The 24087-nt window shown below is 43.3% G+C and overlaps 1 protein-coding gene across 1 annotated transcript in view; it reads left to right on the forward strand.

Annotated features, from left to right (window-relative positions):
• LOC124616214 (lachesin-like) overlaps positions 1–24087 on the forward strand; it is a 954519-nt gene that overhangs the window by 575469 nt on the left and 354963 nt on the right. Inside the window, exon 5 of the mRNA XM_047144518.1 lies at positions 4693–4821. Within this exon, the coding sequence (XP_047000474.1) occupies positions 4693–4821 (129 nt within the window). The remainder of the gene's footprint in view (positions 1–4692; positions 4822–24087) is intronic.

Here is a 24087-nt window from a genome sequence, read left to right on the forward strand (position 1 = left end):
AACGTGTTTGTACAATCTGCGTCTCGTAGAACTATGGTATGTTATTAAAAAAGGTTTCAGTGTAACACTGAAACCTTGCGTTCATTTATTAAACACATTTTATGTAGTATATTTATTCCATGTGTGACATGTTGAAGTTTTAGTGTGAATGACAGGTTCCTAACTTTTCGTTGTCTCCTACATATATTTTAATTTTTTAAAGATTATCTAGTAAAGCGAAAAGATTTTTGTTGCTAAGATATTTGTGTTTGCGTAATTCTACAGGTACATAGTATTTTGCTGCTCAGAAATTTTTCTTCCTCGTGTTGTTTTCTACACGCACGAATGTCACAGCATGATGGTTACTACTGCTATACCCAGTTCGCGCTCAAGCCGCATTTTGTTTACGCATAGTTTCTTACTTTAGCCCTCACAATAGCAAGCGGGAGTTGGGGTAATATATACCCAGCGTTCGAAAACTTCGTTATCTAGCCACGTACCTTATATTTCAGAATTTTGAAAAAGCTTGTTATTGATTTTAATGATTTCCTGTATTACTTTCCGCAACTGTTTTAAATTATGAGTAAAACTTAACCTAAAAGTTAATCACCTAGCAGTGGCTGTGACTTTTCCCAAGCAATGTGATATTCATATTCTGAGGTCCGATGCCCTCCTTACACATCAGTATATCCTTGAAAAGTACGTGATGAATATACACTCCTGGAAATTGAAATAAGAACACCGTGAATTCATTGTCCCAGGAAGGGGAAACTTTATTGACACATTCCTGGGGTCGGATACATCACATGATCACACTGACAGAACCACAGGCACATAGACACAGGCAACAGAGCATGCACAATGTCGGCACTAGTACAGTGTATATCCACCTTTCACAGCAATGCAGGCTGCTATTCTCCCATGGAGACGATCGTAGAGATGCTGGATGTAGTCCTGTGGAACGGCTTGCCATGCCATTTCCACCTGGCGCCTCAGTTGGACCAGCGTTCGTGCTGCACGTGCAGACCGCGTGAGACGACGCTTCATCCAGTCCCAAACATGCTCAATGGGGGACAGATCCGGAGATCTTGCTGGCCAGGGTAGTTGACTTACACCTTCTAGAGCACGTTGGGTGGCATGGGATACATGCGGACGTGCATTGTCCTGTTGGAACAGCAAGTTCCCTTGCCGGTCTAGGAATGGTAGAACGATGGGTTCGATGACGGTTTGGATGTACCGTGCACTATTCAGTGTCCCCTCGACGATCACCAGTGGTGTACGGCCAGTGTAGGAGATCGCTCCCCACACCATGATGCCGGGTGTTGGCCCTGTGTGCCTCGGTCGTATGCAGTCCTGATTGTGGCGCTCACCTGCACGGCGCCAAACACGCATACGACCATCATTGGCACCAAGGCAGAAGCGACTCTCATCGCTGAAGACGACACGTCTCCATTCGTCCCTCCATTCACGCCTGTTGCTACACCACTGGAGGCGGGCTGCACGATGTTGGGGCGTCAGCGGAAGACGGCCTAACAGTGTGCGGGACCGTAGCCCAGCTTCATGGAGACGGTTGCGAATGGTCCTCGCCGATACCCCAGGAGCAACAGTGTCCCTTATTTGCTGGGAAGTGGCGGTGCGGTCCCCTACGGCACTGCGTTGGATCCTACGGTCTTGGCGTGCATCCGTGCGTCGCTGCGGTCCGGTCCCTGGTCGACGGGCACGTGCACCTTCCGCCGACCACTGGCGACAACATGGATGTACTGTGGAGACCTCACGCCCCACGTGTTGAGCAATTCGGCGGTACGTCCACCCGGCCTCCCGCATGCCCACAATACGCCCTCGCTCAAAGTCCGTCAACTGCACATACGGTTAACGTCCACGCTGTCGCGGCATGCTACCAGTGTTAAAGACGGCGATGGAGCTCCGTATGCCACGGCAAACTGGCTGACACTGACGGCGGCGGTGCACAAATGCTGCGCAGCTAGCGCCATTCGACGGCCAACACCGCGGTTCCTGGTGTGTCCGCTGTGCCGTGCGTGTGATCATTGCTTGTACAGCCCTCTCGCAGTGTCCGGAGCAAGTATGGTGGGTCTGACACACCGGTGTCAATGTGTTCTTTTTTCCATTTCCAGGAGTGTAGATCAAAGACAGTTAACGAAATGTGTATTCTTTAAAATTTGTTTGCGGTTGTCATAAAGTATAGCCCTTGGTTAAGGAAAACGATTTTGTAGTGGTGACATTGTTCTAAAAAACATTTTTCGCTTCTGAACACTAATTACACTTCAGCGCCCATTTGAAAAGCGTGTTGTAAAAGGATTTAATTACAATTAACAAATTTCTATGTTAAAAAAAATCTGTGGTGGGCTTGAAGTGCCCACCCTTCCCCACTTTTGGGGTACACAATATGGAAAATAGTTTGGTATTAATAGGTTCAGAGCATAAAATTACTGTCGAGTAATATCACAAAGTCGACTGAGATGTATGTTCTTTTTTATATGATAGTTTTTACCATCACTGTTAAGTTGCATTTTAGCAGAGTAGTAGTGTATACCTTGTATTAATATGTTAAGATGTTTTTCTAAGGCGATTTCCGATATTTTTTGATTGTTTTCAGATCTGAAATTAGTTGTTACTGTCCAGTCACCTTATTTTCATTTTCTTATGCAGATATCGTGTAGGTACTGAAAGATTTTTGTAATTACTTTTTTAGTTTTAATAAATTACGTAAAGACAACCTGCTTCATTCCTGACAATGTTAGTTCTTACAAACACTTTAATTTCTTGGCGGAACAGTATTCTCCAATGTGAGACCTGAGTTTCTCCTGGCGTAAACAACTTTCAAATAACTTCCGGGAATTCAGCCAGGTAACACTTTCAGCGACCGCCGATGTTTCGGCGGGAGAACACCCCGCCAGTTTGCCTTGAAAATGGCGGGGTGTTCTCCCGCCGAAATATCGGCGGTCGCTGAAAGTGTTACCTGGCTGAATTCCCAGAAGTTATTTGAAAGTATTCTCCAAAGTAAACACAGGGCTTAACAAAAATGTACGACACAAATTGCAGGACACGTTCTTGACACGTAGCTGAAGAAATAATTTAATATGAACTTGGGTCTGGAAACGCATTGTTTCCAAGTTACAACTCACGCACACAAACAGAATGTTAGAATCATGGCGAACATGCACTCTTGGTAATGTGTGGTTACGTTGTGCATCGCGAGTGTGTTGTTTTACATGCCTTTGTTGCTATGCGACGTACGTCATTGCTTGTTTACAGGTAACGTCTACTGTTCCAGCGATCTGTATGACCGCTACAAGCACCCGCGTTCCTGCGCAGAGTTAATCATAGACTTGACTAGAGCAGTGGTAGTGTACACAAATGCGGATATGGTAGACCCCCATGTGATGTATGGATTAGCTGACGGCAATGTCGCTCGCGCTCAACATTTGTACCGGGAGAGATTTACAGGACGAAGGTGTACCGAGCGGTTCTGGGCGCTACAGTCTGGAACCGCGCAACCGCTACGGTCGCAGGTTCGAATTCTGCTCCGGGCATGGATGTGTGTGATGTCCTTAGGTTAGTTAGGTTTAAGTGGTTCTAAGTTCTAGGGGACTGATGATCTCAGAAGTTATGTCCCATAGTGCTCAGAGCCATATGAACCATTTGAAGGTGTACCGACATAAAAAACGTTTTTAAGCCATTGAACATGAGACATTTAAGCCTGAGAGGCCTAAAAGGAATAGGACACCGCAAAAGGAGGCGGAAATTCTTCTTAAAGTTGATGATAACCGTAACGTCAGTGTAAGATGGTTGGATAGAGATGGACCAGTTGCCTGGTCTCCACGTTCTCTGGACCTAAACTCACTGGAGTTTTATTTGTGGGCCAAGAAAAGCTCCTACAAATGGGACCTCAGTTTAAGATGTTCAGAGTCTCCGTGTCCGTTGTATGGGAGGCTGCAAAACCATACGCAATTCTCCAGGGGTACATCAGCGCATCAGAGATTCACTACAACAGCGGGTTGATGCATGTATCAGAGTCCAGTCTCCTTTGAGAAAGAGTTGCACGTAGTATGCTGGTGCGTCCTATTCGCGTGTATTTCTCACGATTGCTGGGTTGGAGAAAATGAGGGTTTCCAGACCTATGTTTGTATAACACAGGGTCTTTGTCTACCTGTGAGGAATTTGTCCTGTAGTTTGTGCCGTACAGTTTTGTTACACCTTGTATATGCAGATCCATCGGAAGTGTGTGTATTAGTAATTAGTGTCCAGAATCAAATATTCACTCTGCAGCGAAGTGTGCGCTGACATGAAACTTCCTGGCATATTAAAACTGCGTGCCAGACCGAGACTCGAAATCGGGACCTTTGTCTTTCGCGGGCAAATGGTCACCAAATGCAAATGCTCACGACTCACGACCCGTCCTCACAGCTCCAGTACTTTAGGTGGCTCAGTTGATAGAGCACTTGCGCGCGTAAAGCAAAGGTTCCGAGTTCGAGTCTCGGTCCGGCAAGTAGTTTTAATCTGCCAAAAAGTTTCAGTAGTTAGTGTGTATGTAGAAGTGCTGACTATTGTTAACCCCCGCTTATATTCATAAATGTCGCTTTCATTTATTCTGTGGGAGATCGCTAAATTACACGTGGTTGATGTAGTTGTTTAGTGTATTACTTTGGAAGTGAAGCAGTGTTCTGAAGCAAACCGCTGGCCTCCGTGTTCCAGTGCTGGAATGGGAGGGGGAGGTGCTGGAGCTGACGCGCATCTCCCGCCTGGACATGGGCGCCTACCTGTGTATCGCGTCCAACGGCGTGCCGCCCACCGTCAGCAAGAGGATCAAAGTCAGCGTGGACTGTGAGTACCGCCGCTGAGCCAGACGCATCGGGTAACTCTACAGACCGAGGAGGGCAGTATTCGAGGAAGGCAGCGAGGAAGTTTGTTGACTGAAGTCAGCTTTCGTAACTATAAGATACACTAGGGTTAGTTTGTAGGTAAATTATGGATGGCGGTTTTCGGTTAGACCCTTTTTTTTCGTCTCCAGAATAACCATAAGTTAAAACCGCTGTAAATGACCGGCTTCTGAAATAACCGGTTTCTGAAATAACCAACTTTCGGATTTTTATTGCTATTGTTTCCAGAAATAAACGTAGAATTCGAACAAAGATTGAAAAATTCTCCTTCTCCTAGGAGATATTGATTGAGAGGAAATTGAGGCTGTGGCGGAAGTCTGTTTCATTGTCTCCAGCAAAGATGAAGGAGACAGGAGCGATGACGGCGTAGGCAAGTTGATGCCTCCCCTGCATCCTCACTTTTGGATAGTATCAATGTCTCCCTCTGATGCTACCACAAAATTAAGAAATTCGTTATTATTCCAAACTGATAAGGTATTAATAAAATAATAGGTGTAACAATCAAATTTACCCTCTCTTCCAAAGAACATTGTCGATACTTTATATATTATGTCGCAAGGCTGTTGCACCCCTTCCGTTTAAATCGTTCAATGCAAATTGAGCACTGTTTCGTTGATAAACCAGTTCGTGAGGTACTTCTGAACTAGGCAGGTGTCATTCTCCAATACAGGTGATGTCTGAGGAAAACTAAAGTATAGACTAGGTGGTGACAAGTCTTCGATACTATGCATACACACTTATCTTCAAATAAGCCACGCCACGGAAAGACGTACAGAATTTTCTCAGCAATGCTGTATTGATTCTTATGTCATGTTTGTCCCTCGTTTTTAACAGATGGCATTGTAATTAAAACATCACTGGTCGCATTTCTCACTTTCTGTAGTAGTCCAATATTTCAAAGCACTGGAAATCTTAAGAAAAAAATTTACTCGTTTTTTAAAAAAATGTTTTAAAACAAAAACTTTATCACTACTGCTATGGAAAACTGATATGCCTGCTACTTTACCCGGTTATTAGTAAAATATGAGAAGAACCTGTTACAACCGTGACCGAACAAATATTGACAAATACTGGTTACTCAGAACTGAAGTACCGGTATCGGTTTTAACTGCTCGGTTTTATCCCGTCCCTTAGGTAAATACGGACTTTTGCGTTTCATACTGCTGTATCAGCTAGCGTTTTAATTTATCTGAAATATTCATTGACAACTAGAGAACGTAGTCGTATTATAAAACGAATATATTTCACCCGAATATGAACCCAGTGATGTATTTCACATACTGTTGTACGGGATGCAACACCTCATACAGCGTGCATTAGGTAAATCGTGCACATGAACCTCTCAAGGTTTCCAGCAAGTGGTAGTAGGTAGAGCGGAACGTAACGCGACATGATTTGCTTCTGTGACTAATACTCTTAACTCTTGTGTGACTTGAGATATTCAAGGAAGTAATTATATAAAGCTACATAGACCAAGTTTGACTGTTTCAAAAATTCGAAAAGTGTTTCAGAAACCGCAACCAGTCACAACTTTTTGTGTCACTTAATCAAAATGTTTCGAGGCAAAAACGTATTCTTGAGATTATAATGCCAGTACAAAGAATGTTTAACGAAAGTGCACGTAGATTACTGAAGTCGTTCTTCAACGTATTGGCATGTGCTGTGGTCATGTTTCTTCATGTGGTTGTCGTCTTGTTTCTACAGAAAAGTTGATTCGATTGCGATGACGAGTCTTAAATTTCCTTTACGACTTTATAAAAAGTGATTAGCAAAATCCAAGGAGCCATAGCAATGGATCCATCTTACCACATCACACGAGGACAGCCGTTTCATACGACAAACGGCGGCACAGCAGATGCCAAGAAAGTGGAGAACAACTTCAGTATATGTGTGTAGTTATGTTAAAGGTTTTTGGCGTTGCCATTGTAGTCTCAAGGTAAGGTTTGTAGCTCGAAACACGTTGGTTTTTTTTATAATTTAAGGTAAGTCAAAAACAGTTCGTGGCTGGTAGTGTTCTTTGACAAAGCTTTTAAGACAAATTCTTTTTTTTTTTAATGGAACGATGATGAAAACAGAAGTATAGTTTTATGACATATGTCAGTGTTGACTTTCTAAGTTTTAACTCACAATATCCGAAAGAAATTCTAAAATTGAAACGGAAGGCTTCGGGAATTGACAACTGCGGTGTAAATTCCACCAGTTGAGGTTCTGATCCCAGGTGCTGCCATTGTACCAATACTTTCAGCTGTTTGTTTCTATGGTACTGCTCACATGAACATGAGTATGAACAAGCATTTGAAATACATTTCCTAATCCTCTACTGACTTGCTAGAAGTTAATACACAATTCATTTTACAAGATTCTTGCCCAATTCTGTACCTGTGTCGTATACAGTAGGGGCAAGAGAAAATAGGTTTCATTTTAATAGCGTATGGCGAGCTACTAGCTACACACAGTGTAACGACTGAGCCCAGCATGAGTGCCCCACTTGCGGGAATTTAGGCATCTATAGCTGATAGTAACGGCGCAACCTTCATTGTGGCATATATTGTTATTGCAAGTTGCATACATTGAGTGGAAAACTTATTAATTTATGACCCCCTCCCCTTAACCTGTTGTTATGCTACTTGATTTATGACCCCCAGGGGTTCACAAATCCCCAATACTGCCTATTCCATTCGCTTTGCCCCATGCTTAGGCATAATTCTACTGTACTTTTGCGAAAGTTTTCAACGCCAGCGCAGCAAGCATTATATTACAAAGTTAGAAGTCTTGATCGCGTAATATTCCATCTAAACTGGTTACCATTTTTGGTTTTCAGCGACAGTGAGAGTTAGAAACTGAGAAAATGTAAACAAAACCTTACCAATAGATTTACTAAACAGGAATAGGAGTCAAAAGTGCAAACAAAAGGAGCAAGTAACCTAATCTTCAGCAGCAGCATGTTGATGCATGCTCAATATATGGAAGAACAATAGGAGGGAATGCATGTATATAGATGAAATAAAGTTTATGATGATTGTCACACTCTAGACATCATTCAGTCTATAATGTACAAGAAGTTATTGTTATTTTATGTATCGACTACACGTCTTCATATCACTAGTAAAGTTTAGTTAACATGTTTCTTTTATCTCACATTTAATACCCATTTTTGTTTGGCGCATTTGTGGTACGCTTTTGTTTCTATTTTCTGAGTTTTATAGCTGATGGCGACTGAAAAGCGGTACTTCATTTTATTTTATTTGGTTTCAGGCAGAGCGCATTACGCCAGATACAGTTATTACACGTAATGAAATAAACAGAACATTGGTCAGTTTTCATTAAAAAATAAAAACATAATTAAACGAGATGAGGATACCTTAGTCAGAATGCACTATTACAATAAAAACCACGAAAATTTAACATAAAATCTAATTATATACACACATAATGAAATATTAAAGACATCCTTTAAAGTTGGATTTCACAAAGACGAATGAAATGGCAAGTATATTTCGCAGCTGACCTATTCGTGGGACTAAACTACCGGTTTCACGTCCGTATAGACGCAGCTTCAGGTTTTTAATGGTTATATTTCCATAATGAAGATGGACAATTACCGAGTATCACCTTGCGGAAATAATCCACGCTATGAATCAAATCAGAATGGTGGGTTGTGACAATGAAATTGGGTACACTCAAAGGTGCTTGTCAAAATGTGTAAAGCGTGACTGCTGAATGACTCAGGACGGATAGCACCCATTGGATATATTGTAAGATACGGTAGACACCAGTTAGCGTGGTTGATTCAGCTGTTATCCTTTATACATTTTGACAAACATCTTTTGCGTGTACTAGATTTTATTATGATAGCCCACCATTCTGGTTTGATTCTTGATTTGGAAAAGTTGTCGAAATCCGGCATTCCGTAAATGTCCAACAACATCATGGAAATATGAGCATTCTAAACTGAGGATGCCTCTATGGTGACGTTAGACGGGTAGTTGCGTATAAAGCACTTTCATACAGCTGTGCGGCTTTTGGACACACCTCATCATTCTAGACATATTAGCTGCCATAAATTTTATGAAAAAAATTCGGAGTAGGAATTAAAATCCATGAAGAAGAAATAAAAACTTTGAGGTTCACCGATGACATTGTAATTCTGTCAGAGACAGAAAAGGACCTGGAAGAGCTGATGAACGGAATGGACAGTGTCTCGAAAGGATGGTATAAGATGAACGTCAGACAAAAGCAGAACGAGGATAATGTAACGTAGTCGAACTAAATCGGGTGATACTGCGGGAACTAGATTAGGAAATCAGACGCTTAAATTCCCGGCGGGGTCAGGGATTTTCTCTGCCTCGTGATGACTGGGTGTTGTGTGCTGTACTTAGGTTAGTTAGGTTTAAGTAGTTCTCAGTTCTAGGGGACTGATGACCATAGACTTTAAGTCCCATAGTGCTCAGAGCTATTTGAGCCAGACGCTTAAAGTAGTAAATGAGTTTTGCTATTTAGCGAGCAAAGTAACTGATGATGGTCGAAGTTGAGAGGATATAAGGTGTAGACTGGCAATGGAAAGGAAAGCGTTTCTGAAGAAGAGAAATTTGTTAACATCGAGTATAGATTTAAGTGTCAGGAAGTCGCTTCTGAAAGTATTTGTATGGAGTAAAGCCATGTATGGAAGTGAAACGTGGACGATAAATAGTTTGGACAAGAAGAGAATAGAAGCTTTCGAAATGTGGTGCTACACAAGAGTGCTGATGATTAGATGCGGAGATCACATAACTAATGAGGAGGTACTGAATAGAATTGGGGATAAGAGGAGTTTGTGGCACATCTTGACAAGAAGAAGGGACCGGTTGGTAGGACATGTTCTGAGGCATCAAGGGATCACAAATTTAGCATTGGAGGACAGCGTGGAGGATAAAAATCGTAGAGGGAGACCAAGAGATGAATACACTAAGCAGATTGAGAAGGATGTAGATTGCAGTAAGTACTGGGAGATGCTAAGCTTGCACAGGATAGAGTATCATGGAGAGCTGCACCAAACCAGTCTCAGGAATGAAGACCATAACAACAACAACAACAACAAAAACAATGTAGATGGACAATTACGGAGTGTCAGCTTGAGGGAAGTAATCCGCGTTATGAATCAAATCAGAATGGTGGGTTGCCAAAATGTGCAAAGCGTGACTGCTGAATGACTGAGGACAGATAACACCCATAGGTTATATTGTAAGATACGGTAGACACCAGTTAGCGAGGCTCATTCAGTCGTTATTCTTTATAGATTTTGACAAGGATCTTTTGTGTGTACTAGATTTTATTGTGATAGCCTACGAGTCTGGTTTGATTCTTAATTTGGATAAGTTGTCGAATACCGGCATTCCGTAACTGTCCAACCACATAATGGAAATATGACCATTCTAAACCGAAGATGCGTCTATAGTGACGTGAAACGGGTAGTTGCGTATAAAGCACTTTCACACAGCTGCACGACTTTTGGACACACCTCTTCATTCGTGACCCTTTAACTCTTATAAATTTTATGATAATTTGAATGGTTATTGATTGCTGCGTGTTGATGATAACGATGTTTGGTTTGCGGACGATCAACTGTGCGGTCACCAGAGCCCGTACAAAGTCCAATTTTTTACATAGTCCAGTTTTTTATTCAGTCCGGTGTAGCCACTGCCACGAATGATGATGATGATGATGAAATGATGAGGACAACGCAAACACCCAGTCCCCAGTCAGAGAAAATCCCCAAACTTGCCGGGTATCGAACCCGGGACTCCGTGATCCAGAGGCAGCAAACGCGGAGGTGCGGACGGTTGCTGAGTGTTGTTGTTGCTGTTACTCATAACATCTGTTTGAACTGCTTGCGTCTAATGACATATTGGCAGTGTCAGCAGTTGACATTGTCACTCCAAAGTAGGAATCTAGCCAGCGGCGTCGTGGAGATCCTATTCTGCGTGCCGTCTCCAAGTGGGAAATGGGTGCACTAATATCGTTCTGTCACGCGCACGCCGCCACAATTCGGAATTGAGACGAGAACCCGGCCGGCGGCGGTACGACACCGTGGTGGGTTGGCGGTACCCTGTCCCCCCCTTCCATCCCTCCCCCACCCCCGCACTAACCCTCCAGCCGTTTCTTCCGCGAGCAGCCGTGTACCTCGCCGCAGCCGGCGCCGCACAATATCCACCGTCGGCGGGCGGAACCGGCCAGAGCAGCGTAACGAGACTACTTGTAGCCGGCGGCGGAAGTCGCGCAAACTTATAATTGTAATGAAGCGGCTCCCCTCGGCTCCGGCTCTTCCCGGGGTAATTTTAGGTGCACCGGCGACTGGTCCGCTCCGACTCTGAGAGCGGCCGCAGCAGATGTCACTGCTGGGCACGCTCGCTGACGTCATGTCTTCAAACGTCGTCGCATATGCATCCATAACAAGTATTATGACGCAATAAATATCAATCCTCTACATGTCAACATACAGGTGGAGGTCTTTCGGGAGAATAAAAAGCGTATCCACTATCGCCAAAGGACTTTATCATGAGCAATGATGACTTGAAACCTAATACACTGACGGAAAATATTCGGAACATCAAGAAGGAGGTGTGAGACATAAACTAAAGGTGACAGGCGTTATTCTACGCCTCAAATCTGATACCTCTCTACATTTCGCGTCAGTCGCATAAGAGTGGGGCTAGTAAAGGCACTATGAGGATGCAAATCGGGTTTCCTTTATGTCGTGTGCGTATTGTAAGACCGTCGGTACACACACCATCAGATTATTTGACTTGTCGCTCTAATGAAGTAGGCGAGTGTCAACAATATGTCTCGTGGTCTTATCGTGGCGTGTTTATCTTCTGCCGTTAGGTCAGACGATAGAAATGCCACTTGCACGATTAGAATAGCAGATTGAGGGTGACCAAAATTGACAATCTGAAGTTCCTTTGGTCTTGGTACGTTAATCTTATTCTCACATATCTCTGATACTTGACAAAATGTCTATTCATTTATCTTCATGGCTATGTAGAGGAACATGGTAATCTTATTAGGCGCAGACTGAAACTTGACTATAGACTGGTACAGACTAATGCAGACTGGTACAGACAAATGCAGACTGACTAACCGGAGGTCTGTACACTCGTTATAATGCCTCGCGCGTTCAGGTATCACTGCGCGAGTGTGATCCGCGGGGAGAAAAGGTTCTACATTAGCAGCAATGTCATTGGCTGCGTTACATATTAATACACGGATCGGCGGAAGCAGAATTCGGTCCGTCTCTATGGCAGCGCCATCTCGTAGTGCGGAGACGGACGAGCGCTGCGCCTGTGCTGTTGTGCTTAGCGGGGCGCACTCTAGTGGGAAAGTTGTGTACGCGCTGACTACGCGGAACTAAGTACACAACACTTTAAATGCACACTGCAACGATCGTCAGCCTCAGTAACTTTTGAGTTTGCACGTGATGAGCTGTTAGTCAATTACGCCTTTAAGCAGCAAAGACGCCAATATCAACCCATCACCGAGTTTTAACGAGGTCCTGTAATAGGACTACTAGAAGCTGAATGTTCCTTCTGTGATACTGCAGAAAGACTTGGCAGGAATGTAGCCACTGTACACGATTGCTGGCGATGGTGGTCACTTGAATATACGGTCGCAAGAAGGCTGTGCTCCGGACGGTCATGTGGCACTATCGAAAGACAAGACCATCGTTATCGGTGTATGATTGGCGTATCTTACTTCATTTGTAGCTGCAATGTGTCCAGCAATGGGAACCACATTGACACAGTTAACTGTTACAAATCCGTTACTTCAAGGATAGCTCCAAGCCAGACGCCTTGTCGCACGCACTCCACTGACCCCAAACCACCACCATTTGCGATTTCAGTGGTGTCAAGCGAGAGCTCATTAGAGGGCTGGGTGGAGGTCTCTTGCATTTTCTGATGAAGGTTGGTTGTACCTCGGTGTCAGGGATGGCCGAGTGTCGATTATAAAGGGGCAAGGGCGAACCTGCAACCAACTGAGCACAGGCAGATTCCGTATTTCTAGATTCCGGAAAGCGTTTGACACGATGCACCATTGCATGCTGTTGACGAAAATACGAGAATATGAAATTAGTTCACAGATACGTGACTGGCCCAAGGATTTCTTAAATAACAGAACCCAGTACGTTGTCGTCGACGGCGAGTGTTCATCAGAGGCAAGGGAGTCCCCCAGGGTTGTGTGATAGGACCGCTGATGTTCTCCATATACATAAATGATTTTGCTGACAGGGTGGGCAGGAATTTTCAGCCGTTTGCTGACGATGCCGTGGTGTACGGTAAGGTGTCGAAGTTGAGTGACTGTAGGAAGGTACAAGAGGGCCTAGTCAAAATTTCCATTTGGTGTGACGAGTGCCAACCAGCACTAAATGTGGCAAAATGTAACTTAATGCGGATGAGTATGTACATCAAACCTTTAATGTCGTGCTTGACACAGTCAGCTCGTTTAAATGCCCGGGCGTAACGTTGCATGACGGTATGAGATGGAACGAGCATGTGAGAACTGTGGCGAGGAAGACGAATCGTCGACTTCGGTTTATTGGGAGAGTTTAAGGAAAGAGTGGTTCACTTTTAAAGGAGATGGTAGATAGGAAACTGGTGCGACTCATTCTTAAGTACTGTTTGGGGTCCGTACCAGGTCGGATTGAAGAAACATATCAAAGAAATTCAGAGGCGGGCTGCCAGATGTGTTACGTGTAGATTCGAACACGTAAGTGTAACGGAAACGCTTCGGGAATTGAAATGGAAATCGCCGGAGGGTAGGCGACGCTCTTTTCGAGAAACACTACAGAGAAAATTTAGAGAACCGGCATTTGAATCTGACTGCCGAACGATTCTATTGCCGCCGACATACATTGCGCATAATAGCGACGGGATAAGATACGAGAAATTAGGGCTCATAAGGAGGCATATAGATAGTCGTTTTTCCTTCGCTCTATTTGCGAGTCGAACAGGAAAGGAAATGACAAGTAGTGGAACAGGGTACTCTCCCCTTGTGGAGTATCTATGTAGATGTAGATCAGCCTGTCGGTGTGCAAGGCACACTGTACCTACACGTGGAGTTATGGTCTGGGGTGCGATTTCATATGACAGCAGGAGTGCACTCGTGGTTATCCCATGCGTCCAGCTGCAGATTAGTACTTCGATCTGGTGATCTGATCTGTTGTGCTGCCATTTATGAACAGCACTCCTGCGGAAGTTTTCTAACAGGATAACGCTCGCCCACATACTGCTGTTGTAACCCAACATGCTCTACAGTGTCGAAATGTTACCTTGGCATGCTCGATCACCAGCTCTGTCTCCAATCGAGCACATATGGGACATCATCATACGACAATTCCAGCGTCATCCACAACCAGAATTAGCATACCCAGTATTGGCCGAAAAACTGGCATCCGTCCGCTGTGCATCACAATGCATAAACGTTTGCAAGATGGCACTCACCATTCCACCGATTGAACCGGTTATTAGTGTACCAGCATTTCACATTTGTAATGAGTTATCTCGTGCTTACATTAATCTGTGACCTTTCAATGTTAATCACTTAAATATATCACGTAGACAAATGTATTCCCAAAATTTCATTATTCTGTATTAATTATTTACTGGTGTTGCGATTTTTTCCGTCTGTGTGTTACGACACTTGACAACTAAAGACCTTCATAACTGGCTATAAGACCTAAACTGGCCAATTGTCCGTAATTAAATAAAGTAAATAGTAGAAGGTGAGGGTATCTTGGTGTAGCAAGTTATAGAATGGCCATATTACGATAACAGTCTCACCATGAATGTTTCGTTTGTACAATATTCATTGTGCTGTTATTAGTTTTTGTGTAGACACGCACCAATCTCGCCAATAGCTTTTCCTGTTATGGCCGTGTGTATTACTGTTTACAAACCACTAAAATTTCTCAGTAAATTTAGTTTCTCTTCCAGTGTTGTGTTTATCACACAAAGATTTTCAATGAACTCAGTATCCCTTTGACTTTACATATAGGATCCTAGATTCTATTTGAAGCCTGCAACATTCTATATGTGGCTGCATTAAAACCACAACGATATTATGCAACTGGTGCAAAATTTGAGTACACATCATCCTCCCCAATGTAAGAACATGTGTATCAACTTTCATAAATGTCGCACAACTCCTTCTTGGTGTTGCGATTTTTTCCCGTCATTATAAATACTTTAGCCCGATATATTCAAGACTGCTTCTCAGTAGTGCGACTTCTGTTTATTTCAGCCTACGAAAGAAGTTAGACGTAATTTAGGAATACCCTGCTACGTACACAGCAAGTCGGCATTGCTCAGTCGAAAGTGTAACACAGAGCATCGTGGGACTGGAACGATGACAACTGGAAGAAAGACATTCCTGACCTCGAGAACCCTGTTTGGTAAATTTGGAGGTTTGGTATTGTGACAGAGTGCTATGGTTCTTTGTTATCGACGTGTGTAGACGAAAGTAGTATCACATGCTTGCTCTTTTTTGGCACATGCGAGACGATTATCAAATCCTTTTCAAATTCATATAAGCTACTGTTTATTTCAAGTTGCTCAACATTTACTAATTCAGAAGGAAGTTCAGCTCTGTTTTTAACAACAGTTCCAATCAAAGTAAGTCGCTTCGTCAGCAGCTCTTTAGACAAGCTACCAATAGTAGACTAACTGTCTGCCATTGTATTATGACCATTTCCTTCACGTGTCTGCTCATGCGGTATATCACATCTTTCGGCGAGTTTGAAACGTTTTATGGTCCACGTGGCTGGTTTCCGACCTGTATCCCCGTGGGAATAGCGTACCGAGTCCTCGCATTACAGAGCGTAACAATTTTCATACCATACTTTGATGGTTTGCTTGGCATATACCGGCGAAAACTTCACTTTCCTCTGAAGGTGACGAACTGGTCATCCTATGTGGTGTATTCAGCCAGCCACTACTTTATTTTTCCCTTGACTGCTTTCAGTGTCATCAAACGATATGCATCCGAACAGGAACCAGTACAAACTCATCATAGGGTCAAGTACCTTAACCCTAAAACCATATGAATCCCTTAGGTCCATTACATAAATATGTCCAGAGTGGTAAAATCAGGTCAAATCTAACAAAAGCTTTAATTTCAATCATACCTGTGTCTTTAGACTTTTATATGAGGCCAAAGGACGGAAGTAGAAGAAGGAAGGAAGACAGGGTTTAACGCCTGTCGACATCGAGATCATTACACACCGAAACAAGTTCGGATTATGACTAGGATGGGGAAAGAAATCGGGCGTTTGAAAGGAGTCATCCCAACAGTTTCCAGGAGCGATTTAAGGAAGTCGGGAAACCTAAATCCAGGTCTGAACCGTAGACCTCCCGAATGTGAGGCCAGTGTGCTAACCACTGCGCCACCTCGTTCGGATATATTCGTCAAAAAATTCCCCGAAAAGCCTCCTACGTTCACATTAGTACTACGGCTCTGCTATCTTCCAGAAAGGTTCGATACTTCAGCGGCGCACAGAAAAAACATCAAATGTGAAGCACGAACAAGGACTGGGCCGTGTCGCGAGCTCAGCCCCCTTTCACTGACCCGCCTATTTATTGTCCTTTTGGTCACTGAAGCGTCAGCTGCACGGCGGATCGATGATAATGCTGAATCAGGGACTCTGAGAGCCTCTCTGATGATCGCTCTGTCCCCACGTTCCGCCGCTTCTCTAGGGCGACAGCTTCCTTCTTGAGGCCATGGTTCATACACCGGCACCACGAACGTCGAATAGTAGCATCGCTCCTACTTAAATGTCGAGCGATTCACCGAATACTCCAGCCGGCTTCTTTGAGCCCAACTACACGTCCTCTCTCAAAAGCTAGTACCTGCGTACATTACTTACTCGCTTGTCTGTGAGGCTTAGCTATTCTCCAGCTGAGTAAACGGAATGAAATTCGAAAGGGCGTTATGTTCTGGAATCGACGTGTCACCCTTTTACTGTCCTCGCCAGCTGGACGGTGGAACTGTGCTGCAGCGTAACACATTCATCCAGCGGTACAATTCTGCATTTCCGTCGATACTTGTATGAATATAAGTTTGTTATCAATTTTCATAATTCCTCCGTGGTGCATCTTGTTTTCTTTTTTTTTCTTACAGTGGATAAACTAGTACAGTGTGTACAAAATAGGTAAACACGTAAATGATATTTTTGCATGTAATAGGTTAAACGAATCTGCTAAAGGGGGAGAATTACTGTTACTCACATGAGCTTTCATCTGTCATATTCCGAAAATCGTTGTTACACATCCTGCCAACATGTGCATCATAACTGTTTGTTCTGTATATGTGGAACGTCCCCTTGGAAAAATTATAATTGACTGTGCTTAAACTGACACACAATATTTTTAGCGCAACGCAATCTGGCTGTCAGTAATCCCTACAAAATAATGGCCCTGACTAACAATAACCTATACCTTTCATGAATTCTTACCTCACAAAAATCTTCGTTATTCGAACTACTGCAATACAGCGAGTGCCAATACTGCCATTTAATAAAAGGTTGTAGCTACTGAAGGCACTAACTACTGATAGGCATAGTTAGCAAATATATATATATATATATATATATATATATATATATATATATATATATATATATAATCAGTTCATGGCATCCAGTGTTACAAATTTACTCTCTCTGTCCAGATCATCCGCTCTCAAAACTCCGCCATTTCACTCCCCACATCCACCACTGCTGGCGGCTCAACTCCAACTGCGCAACGCTACGCGCTGTTAACTTCCAGCTGCCTAACACTACAATAGCAAACAACAATGCAAACCAGCCACAGACTGCACACAGCAGAGCCAGTGATTTTCATACAGAGCGCTACATGGCGTTACCAATAAAAAAAACCCTAAGCAGCCTACTTACATATGGAATTCACATTTGACATCTAACGGTTTGTGAAAGTCACTGTGCCTGATAGAGAGACATTTGATATGTATTAGTCAGTCTCACTAATGAGCCTGTCGCATATGGATGAAGGGAAAAAGCTGGTGCTGTTTATGTACATACACGACTACGACAACAAGCCAGAGGTGACATACTGCTACAAAGTAACTATTAAGTCACAAGAACTAGGAAGCAGTAAATTTGCAGGTGGCGAAACATTCGAAAAATTATTAGGCCCTAAACGTGTAAGGCGGCCGACAAAAAGCAGAAGCGCCGTAATAGAGTCTGGCGGGAAGAGTGAATTACTCAGCGCCGTCTCCTTCCCCCCCCCCCCCCCCCACCCTTCCACCTTCCTCTGGAGGCAACTCATCTCGCCGCCTGGGGCCTGCAGACAGCCCCAAAAACACGCCATGCCCTGCACTGCGCTGCGCCGCAAATAATAAAATTCCCGTCGTGGCACCGCTTCCTCTGTCGTGGTTTCGCCTTCCTCCCTACTCAAGCACGGTAATGCTGCGTGTGCGTGCACGTCTGTATATGTCCGTGCTTACATGTGTGCTCTGACTGCCTGCGCCCGTATATCTGTATGTACGCTTGCGTGTATGTTCGTTCTCTCTCTCTCTCTCTCTCTCTCTCCCTTGTTTCCTTTAGCTGTCTCTCTCTCTCTCTCTTTTACTGTGCGCGTGCGCGCGCGCGCGCGCGCGCGCGCGTGTGTGTGTGTGTGTGTGTGTGTGTGTGTGTGTGTATTTTTTTTTATTACCTCTTAGACTGTTCGTGTGAGCTCTTCAGTGCACACAGAAAAAAAAAATGGCTCTGAGAACTATGGGACTCAACTGCTGAGGTCATTAGTCCCCTAGAACTTAGAACTAGTTAAACCTAACTAACCTAAGGACATCACACACATCCATGCCCGAGGCAGGATTCGAACCTGCGACCGTAGCGGTCTCGCGGTTCCAGACTGCAGCACACAGAAAGACTCTAGAAGTACTAGAATACGAGTTTGCAACTTGCAGTGACCTGACAAGGGCTCCATAAGCAAGACTGGGCACCCAGGTGGACTAACAACAATAAAAACTTTATTCGGTATATCATACGAAGGTAGTTCGATAAGTATGGTAAAAAAGAAAGATAAAACATTTGTTTCGTAAACAACCTTATTATTTCAGGCAAATGGTTCCTTTGAAAGCGCACAGTCAACTTCCTTCCCTAATCGAGTGGGATGGGTGACCTCGCTGATTGGTCACCTCCTCCAAACCAACCAACCAACAACACATTATTTCTAAGAAACTCGCATTACTTCCCGATATAATCTCGTTCGAGGGATATACACGTCCTTTGTCCAGCGATCCTCGACCTTTCTTATCCCATCGAAGAAACAGATCCTGTCAAGCCCTGTAAAATAGCCACTGACGGCAACTGTCACTTTCTCATTTGATGAAAGTTTCTTCCCAGCAAGTCAAAGTTTAAAGTTAGCGAACAGGAAGAAGTCACCTCGGGAATACATCTGGAGAACGTGGTGGATCAGGAACCAGTTCAAAGCCACATTCATATACTTTGACCATTGCTATCGCTGGTGTGTGGGATAGAGCATTATCCTGGTCAAAGAGCACTTTTATGCGTGCGAATCTTGGGATTACTTCAGCCAACGCTAGTTTCAAGCGATTCAACAATGAAGATAATGGGGGCCAATTATGGTTCTGCCTATTTCCAAATAAACTATCAGGATTATTCCTTAGGAAACCAGAGAAACTTGGGCCACCACCTCACCAGCTTACAGAATGGTCCTTCTTCGGTGTACATTCACCAGCCTTCGTCCATTGTCTTGACAGCCGTTTTGGATCTGGTGTGTAATGATGGATCCAGGTTTCGTTGCCAATCACAGATCGGCGAAAAAAGTCTTCCGGACTGCGATTAATCACCGCCAGAGATGGTGTTGAATGGTTGTACCGGATATCCTTTTGATCGACTGTCAACAATCGCGGCAGCAACCTCACACACAGCTTCTTCATATCCAATTCTGTGTGTACCCTTTCATTTGAGATGCCTACAGTCTCAGCAATCCCACGAATTTTTACTTGGCAGTCTTACATTACCATACCATGAATTCTATCACACATTTTGCCTGCCTGAGGTAAGGCCTTAGTTAATACATTATTAGCGCCGCCTCTAACCCGCCCCCTCAACTTCACACAAGTAACAGCACTAAATATCTATGGGCATCCACACGTCTGATGTAGTAGTAATGAATTATATCCACAGACCTTCCATGACAACGGGTGTACCTTTTAGTGAAAACGGTATCAAAACCGCTAAACGATTTGTGAGATGTGTCCTTGACATACAAACAGAGAAACGCGATAGGTACTATATAATGTGTATGGGACGAATGTGTTGAGCTATGATCAAGCTTCGCTGGTCTCTGTAGTAGCGGTGGCTGTTTACTTTACTGGTTCTCCCGACAGATATTGCTGACCAGTACATCCGTCCCATCACTTATATGTCAGCCAACAAGACAAATTAAATATGGAATAGATAACAACACATATATTACACATTCATCATCATTATAATTAGTAATTACCTACACAATCATTCCTCGTGAATCAGTATATCTGTCTATTGGTGAGAACTGTATCAAAATCCCTATCAGTAATTTCTGTAACCTCCAAACACAAACAGAAAGAAATTGGTGGACATTAAATAAGATATGTATGTATAGATAGTACAGATAATGCTCCTCAAATTCATCAACTATACTTTTCGGCTTATATTATTGCCGCTGACATCAACATCTGTAGTAGATCTCCTGCAGAACTCTGTCAGTGGCATCAGTTTACAGACTCCCTCCAACATCATATTTTACTCATCCCACAGAACACCCATCTAGAAAGCAAGCCATGCCATATGCCCCCAAACTCCTTGGATGCCTCACTGTAGAATTCCTTGATCCAGTTGGAAGTGACCACCTGCCTGCCCTCCTCACGTAATCCTACACACTATCTCGTCCCCATTCACTCCATTCTAGTCTCTGTCCAAAAGTTGTCCATGAATAGTCTCATGCCATTTGGAATGTCTGTTGGGAATCCATAGATACCCAGATAGGAAGCCATCCGCTAACTTTCCAGAAACTCGATGATATCCTCCCCATGCTGCAGTCTTCTTGCAAAAGTCTGCGGGGGCACTAATATCGTTTGAACTGTTATGGGAATCATTAATTAGCAAGTGGGGGATCAATGGATCAGGTACGCTGCATAGCAGTTTGCGACAATTGGAAATTTGAGTCGGGCAGAGACAGTGTCCAGAGATGGGCAAAGCGGTTAAGGCAACCACTTAATGAAAGCGCTAAATACGGCGTTCGAGATCCGGTCTGGCACAAATTTTCAATTTTCGCCATTGGATTACCACACTGCTCTAAGTGGCTGGAAGTAATGAATTCCAATCCATCCCTTCCATTTCTTTCCCCCTTCACTGTTTCATAGAAATGTATGCATCAGGTGCGTATTCACGAGCGGTGTCTGTTTTGTTGCACGTGTCTGGCAGAGGAGACACCGATGAGATACCTGCGGCCCTATAAGGGCTCCGTTTTTACTGATTGGGATACACAACCCTGAAAACAGAAAGTTACAGACGCTCTGGAGGCCAGTTCTGGTCGATGCTGCAACTGAGGTATCCAATGCTGGGTCATACCCACTCATAGGAATTTACTCGTTAACGAGTACGGAATGTCTTTTTGTAGTGTTATCTGTGGATTCCTATTCTGGAGCCACAGATTCTCCGGCTGTAATGGCATACCTAGTTGGTGTTGACTGAATAGTGTAACTGGTTTGTTCCTCTCAAGAGCTCCTGTTCTCTTCTGCGATCTCTGTTCCTATTCTCCTGCAATTGTCTCACCTTTTCAACATTAAGTATTCCTTGGTGAACCATTTGTCGCCATTTGGATCTACCTAGTGCTGTAGTTTCCCAATCGTTGGCGTTTATTTGACATTTTGTCATATTTGATTTGAGGACATCTTTATATCGTTTTGTTTGCCCTTCCCGATTGCCATTTGGATCTACCTAGTGCTGTAGTTTCCCAATCGTTTGCGTTTATTTGACATTTTGTCATATTTGATTTGAGGACATCTTTATATCGTTTTGTTTGCCCTTCCCAATTGCACTGGCCACTATACAATTGGCAGATGATGATTCGCTTTGGGAGACGGGATTTGACATGTGAATGATATGACCAGTGCAGCGAAGTTGGTGGCTGACAAATTTTGCTTCAATGGAGGTGGAGTTGGTTTCTTCGAGATCCTGCCACTTTACTTTCAGTATTCAACCTAGGCAGTGTTGGTGGTAATTTTCGAAGAACTTCAAGTGACGCCTGTAGGTGATCCAGGTTTCACATTCGTAAAGAAGTGTAGCCATTGTAACACCGAAAATGCAGGATGCATTGCACCTGCTACCGATGTATAATTTCTTTTTTGAATTGCATGTAAATATTTGTAATTTAAATGCTTTCTTTTAATAAGTAAGAACATTGCTTCGTTGCATGTGTACATTTAGGTAGAAGTCTGTTGACGTTTCTTTGTATTTATCTGTGTTTTACTGTGAAACTTATAAGCTCTGGAAAAAGCCAAACGAATTGTTATTTATATCAACTTGCAACGATAATAACAGTGCTTGTGCGTTGTAAAATCTTTGGGTAGGGAGTTGTTGTGCAGAGCGCGCGGAGAGAGCGATAGACGGGTTCCTGCGCTTGTAGTGCGCGGAAGTGTGGTGTTAACGCTCTCGCAGTAGAGAGTACCATTTTCGGCGGCCTCATGTACGCGCGCCGGCCAGATGTCTAGAGCAGGAGTACGGACAGCGGAAGGGCGGAAGAGGCTGTGTTAATTACGATTGCCCGTTCCTATAATTAGCCATGGCTACACAATATGCTACTGTCTTCAACAACAGCAGCAGTTCCAGCAACACAGTTTCGTCGTCGGCTCCGAGTTTCGTCGTATGCACAGCACTGAAGTAAGACTGTCCTTGGTAGAAAGTATTAACGGCTAACCCAGCCGCACAACTGAATGTGATTTGATTGATAAGATTTGTTTAAATAACAATCACTTAAACTCGGGGCAATTGTGTCCTCATTGCCCCAGACATTATTAACAAGCAGGATCCGTGTTCCTTTTTTTCCTAATATGCTAACTGAGAGCCATAAGAAACATACTGAATAGTTACAGCCAGTTTCTTAATGAATAAATTCTCTTTTAATAATTTTAGCCTCAGTCTACTTTCAATTAACTGTTGTACAGCAAAGGCTTCAGTGTATGACTACAGTAAAGCAATTTCATTTTTCAAGTTTGAGAATCAATCATTGAAAAAAATCCAAATCTAAAGAAATGCACAAGTTAAGAGTGCAGAAATTCTATTTATTTTACATATAGCTTGGAGCACATTGCTGTTTCGTTTGGTACGTATTCTAGTATTTAATTCTGTTTAAGTCAGTAAAAAAGGCTCAGTTGTTCAGACAATAATATGAAATCCCAGTTTGCAAACTAAGTAGGGCAAAGTAAAATGCGCTTGCTTTTTTTTTCTAAATTTCTGTGATGACGTTATGCTGAGGTCAGTAAAAGTCGTTGTTCACGTAATGAAGTTCAGTACTAACATAGAGTTGAATTGCATATTTTCAAATCATTATTCGATTGCCTTGTCCAAAACGTAATGCCAAAAATAACCTAACAGTGACTTCTCAGTTTTCTTTATCATTATATACTTAAAATTAGTGTTAAAAAAAACGTGACAACCTTCAGTTGCCACGTCAGTGTTTAATAATGCATGTTTCTCTTTCCCATCATCTTGTACGGGATTTTGGATGTAAATTGCCCTAATGGGCTGGCGACCGTTAAGTATTTCCTTTTCGTTCATTAGTGTAACTTTTTAATTCATGATCAGTGGTATCCCTTTTTCGTCCAGTGTTGTCTGTGAGTGAATGCACAAAATAACTTTCATTTTCCAAATTATAGCCCTGTTCGGTTTAAGTACTTTTAATTTTAGTAGACTTTACATCAGAATGGTCGGTTGTACGCTTTCCTCCTACTTCTCGGTATCACTTCTTCGGGAAGGGTAGCCTTATACAATTTGGATAAATCCATTAGGCGTACACGTGATCCACGGTCATATTTTATATCACAAGCAGGATAGGCCGATTAGTAAGAGGGAGGTTACAGCATGATAACGGCATTGTAGAATTTCGATCGCATATGGTGTACCCTATGGACCCGGCCATCCAGTCAGGTAGCT

Source organism: Schistocerca americana, chromosome 5, assembly GCF_021461395.2.
Source record: "Schistocerca americana isolate TAMUIC-IGC-003095 chromosome 5, iqSchAmer2.1, whole genome shotgun sequence".
Classification (NCBI taxonomy): domain Eukaryota; kingdom Metazoa; phylum Arthropoda; class Insecta; order Orthoptera; family Acrididae; genus Schistocerca; species Schistocerca americana.